Source organism: Lactuca sativa, chromosome 3 (genome assembly GCF_002870075.4).
Source record: "Lactuca sativa cultivar Salinas chromosome 3, Lsat_Salinas_v11, whole genome shotgun sequence".
Lineage (NCBI taxonomy): Eukaryota > Viridiplantae > Streptophyta > Magnoliopsida > Asterales > Asteraceae > Lactuca > Lactuca sativa.
The window spans coordinates 319,623,737-319,627,757 of record NC_056625.2 but is presented as its reverse complement, the minus strand read 5'-3'; the positions used below and the strand labels follow the sequence as shown (position 1 = coordinate 319,627,757).

The 4,021-nt window shown below is 37.4% G+C and overlaps 1 protein-coding gene across 1 annotated transcript; it reads left to right on the top strand.

Moving 5' to 3' along the window:
- The first annotated feature begins 1,760 nt into the window (after positions 1-1,760).
- Positions 1,761-3,255, top strand: LOC111876020 (ribonucleoside-diphosphate reductase large subunit). The gene is made up of 7 exons (XM_023872537.1): positions 1,761-1,970; positions 2,086-2,100; positions 2,217-2,306; positions 2,421-2,684; positions 2,755-2,898; positions 2,996-3,139; positions 3,196-3,255. Exons 1-7 carry the CDS (start codon positions 1,761-1,763, stop codon positions 3,253-3,255), a joined length of 927 nt encoding a protein of 308 aa, XP_023728305.1.
- The last annotated feature ends 766 nt before the right edge of the window (positions 3,256-4,021 follow it).

The following is a 4,021-nucleotide window of genomic DNA, read 5'->3' as shown; positions in this document are numbered from 1 at the left end:
ACTTTTATGTTTAAAGTTCCCCATGTATGCTAGATAGGATTATGAACCTTGGAAAATCAAATTTGCATGTATCTTAGTCAAACATAGATCCAAGGTTGTACACCTTAGGAGTGTTAGAATGCTCAAAACCCTTCAGAAAGAGCTTACAATTGTCTCTAATTTTATGCACAAGCGAGTGCAAAACGAGGGTAAAAAGAAGAGGGCCCAAGGGGTTGCCTTGCTGCACCCCAATGATAGACCATATATGCTGGTATCCGATATAAAGTCTCGCTGCTTGCCCGTACAAGAAATTCACTCACAAAGAAATAGAAGGGCCCATCCTTTTAACTTTGTGGAGCAAGGCTAATCTATCCACCAGGTTAAGGGCATTTGATAAATCCACCATAAGCATTACAAGAGACCCATCGACGTGGTGTTCATTTAACACCCTATTGGCACTGTATAACACCGCCTCAGCACCCCCGAACACACCAACCCCGAACTGAAAATCATTAAGGTACTTAGCCATTTCTTTACCCACATCTTTCATGGCAACCTTAGAAACCAGGCATCTCCATATATTGCATACTGTAATTTGGAAGGATCTCGTTATCAGGTTTAATCAGAGGCGTGAGAGGAGCAGATGCAACAAACGCTGCCAAAATGGTCGGGCATCTTCCCGCTAACCATAAATTAATCACTAAAGTAATAGCACATATGAGATCTGTGGCTATAGCAGACCCTTCTCCATAAAGGGCATACAAGATGTGTTGAGCCCTCAAGCCATCTTTCCTGTATGAAGTTCCTTTAGGGAAAGATTTAATGCAACCAAATACACAATCAGAGTCTGTTACAATGGAAGGTTCAGAAATGATGGGGCTCGGCATGGGTGGGGGTGACCTGAAAGGGTGTCTGTCCTCCGAAGCTTTAATAGTATCACCATTGTATGACACAACACCCGATGAGCATAACACTTTCACTGATGCGGTAAAATGCCCATCTACAACCTTACGGAGACACTGCCTGATGTTGGTATTACTTGATGTAGATTTTTCTGAAGGATGCCTCCACCCTATCCCATGGCCCTAACCTCAGGATTGTTTAACATATTTTGAACTAACTTCCGATACCATCCTCTTTCCCCTATGTATCCAAGGACTTCAAGATGGAGCTTTGTTATAAGTATTTTCTATTCCCAGACCTACATTTTTGTCTATTCTTGGGCCTAAACACTTGCAGTGTGCAGCGAGGAAGAAGTAACAAACAAATCCATGCATCAACCGAACCAGGTTGGGCAATCACCTTGTAAAGAGCTGTTTTCAAAGTCTGAAAGAAAGCAAGACGACAACTATAAGGGATACTCTTGACAATAGTGATAGACTCTTTAAAAATACGATCAAGGAGCCAAACATCAAAAACCAAACCTCCAAGAACATTTGTAATTTTTTAAAACCACAAGGATGAGTCCTATCAAAATTTCAATGGTTGGACCAAACATACAAATTGAAACAAACCACAAGGACCAAAACTGTAATTTACTCTAAAAAAAAAATACAATTGGTGCGTTCTTATGCTAATTACCACATATATATATATATATATATATATATATATATATATATATATATATATATATATATATATATATATATATATATATATATATATATATATATATTCGATTTTGTTGCACCGCCGCAGAAACCCTAATTCCAAAATTTGAAGCCTTCTTCACAATATACAGAGGAAACCTTCTTCCGGTTATCCACAATCGGTTCGATATGAGTTTAGTAAAAATAGATTTTAATAGAAAAATTGTAAATCCGGTTGATATAATTGCCAAACTGGAGAAATACAACACGGGACTTACTTGTGATCTGGTGCTTATTTCCAATAAAATATGTGAACGTGGTGTTTACCAACATGTCACCAGTGAACTTGTCGCGGAAATCGCCGCTTCAATGGCTGCTAACCATCCTGACTATATTTCCGTAAGTTTTTGTACTCGCCCTCTATTGGTTTTAGTGCAAGCATTGTTGATAATGAAATTGAAATGCTTGTTCTTGAAATTGATAATTACTCATTTGAATTGCTTATTTAATACAGTTGGCTACAAAGATTGTGCTTTCGAATCTTCCCTCGTCCAAGGGTCAATCATTGTCTGAAACGTAAGTGAAGATAATCTACTTTTTGCTAACACAATTATCTCCGGTCTGAATCTTGGTTGTTTGGGGCAGGATCAAGCTAATGTACGTGAGATCTGGGTCGAAAGATCCCTTTCCCTCCCCCCCTTTGTTACATATGAGGTTTATAATACCATCACTAAGGTATGATATATGTTTACAATTTTGCTATGCCTGTTTTGAGATTTAGTCGGGATGTTATACATATGTATAGATTTGGAACTGATGGTCTTCTATGTACTTGTTTTTCCTCTTCAGCATGCTAAAGAGTTGGAGGCTAAGATTGTGCCTGAAAGGGATGATTACTATGATTATATTGGTTTGAAAATCCTCGAGAGATCTTATCTCTTGAAGATAAACGGAAGGGTTGTTGAAAGCCCTCAACATATGCTGATGAGAGTTGCAATCGGGATTCATAAGGATGACATTGATTCTGTAATCCAGACTTATCAGATGATGTCAGAGGGGTGGTTTACTCATGCTTCTCCCACACTCTTTAATGCTGGGACACCAAATTCCCAAGTATGATTTATTCTTATCTATTTTCCTGGTTTTTATTTAACATGGACTAATTAAATAATCCAATTTGTAGTTGAGTAGCTGCATTATGATATGCATGGTCAATAATAGCATTGGAAGAACTTATGATATTTTGAAGGAATGTGCTGTTGTCAGCAAATCAGCAGGGGGTATTGGTGTCTCTCTTCATAATGTTGGATCAACTGGTGGAACAAATGCAACTTCCAGTCGCATTATTCCAATGTTGCGTGTCTTCAATGATACTGCACGTTTTATTGAGGCTCATAAAGTTCTATGATTAATCAATCATGCAGGAAGAACAACGAGCTCTGGATTTGTCTTATGCTCTTTGGGTACCTGATCTGTTTATGGAAAGAGTTCAGAGTAATGGCAGTTGGTCTTTGGCTAATTGTTGGGGTGAAGATTTTGTAAAGCTCTACGAACAATACGAAGCAGAGGTAAAAAGTAAAAACTACCCTTTTCGATCATATACATTTTGATTTTGCAAAACTAGCCGAGGTTAACCAAAGAAATGCATGTGTTAGAAATCGGGCCTTACCAAAGAAATGAATGAGCACATGTTAGAAATCGGGCCTTACCAAAGAAATGCATGATATTCTTGTTGGAGGTGATTGACCAACTTCTCCAACATGAACATCATGCATTTTTTTTGGTAAGGCCCGATTTCTAACACATGCATGGAATGAATGAGCATCCAAGATGTACTAGAAATGGTTTAAATGCTTTTGGCCATGCATGAACACAAAAGAAATGGAGAAGATTTTGCTTGTTAAAGAAGTTGGCACGAGGGCCACAAGTTGGGAATTCCGCACACCATTCTTCTTTATCATTAAACGAAGATTATCCCAGTCGCACTTTCCTGAATGCCTCGTTACCTTCCACATGTCTAGTTGGAGAATCCCCTACACAAATTAATCATAATTTAATAAACCCAATCCTCTAATTATCACTGTTTGATTCCAAAGACACAAACCTCGCTAACAGGACTTCCCGTATATGAACCATAGGCACCTTTTTGTGCAGCTAACTCACATGAAGTTTTTAGGGCACTATAATATATCGTCTCAAATATTTCTTTATTCAACTTTCGGGCCTAACAAAAAATAAAAAGAGAATCAATAATCAACAGCTCATTTGAGGGCAGGGCTATAAAATAAGATAGTGAAAACAAGTATTTAGTATTTAACTCTATTATTTTCCATGCATTAAACCTCCTCTCTCCTTATTCAAATTTTATAAAAATTAACTCCATTATTTATATAAAGATATTGATTTTTATAAAAGTGCTTATTAAGCAATTTGATTTATTTTTTTAAAAA

What these genes read in the sequence shown, in the direction of transcription:
- LOC111876020 (XM_023872537.1), top strand. Translation starts at nt 1,761, where the DNA reads ATGAGTTTAGTAAAAATAGATTTTAATAGAAAAATTGTAAATCCGGTT. An exon ending in TTTATAATACCATCACTAAG is followed by an intron (nt 2,307 to 2,420) that starts GTATGATATATG and finishes TTTCCTCTTCAG; the next exon opens with CATGCTAAAGAGTTGGAGGC. An exon ending in GATCAACTGGTGGAACAAAT is followed by an intron (nt 2,899 to 2,995) that starts GCAACTTCCAGT and finishes TCAATCATGCAG; the next exon opens with GAAGAACAACGAGCTCTGGA.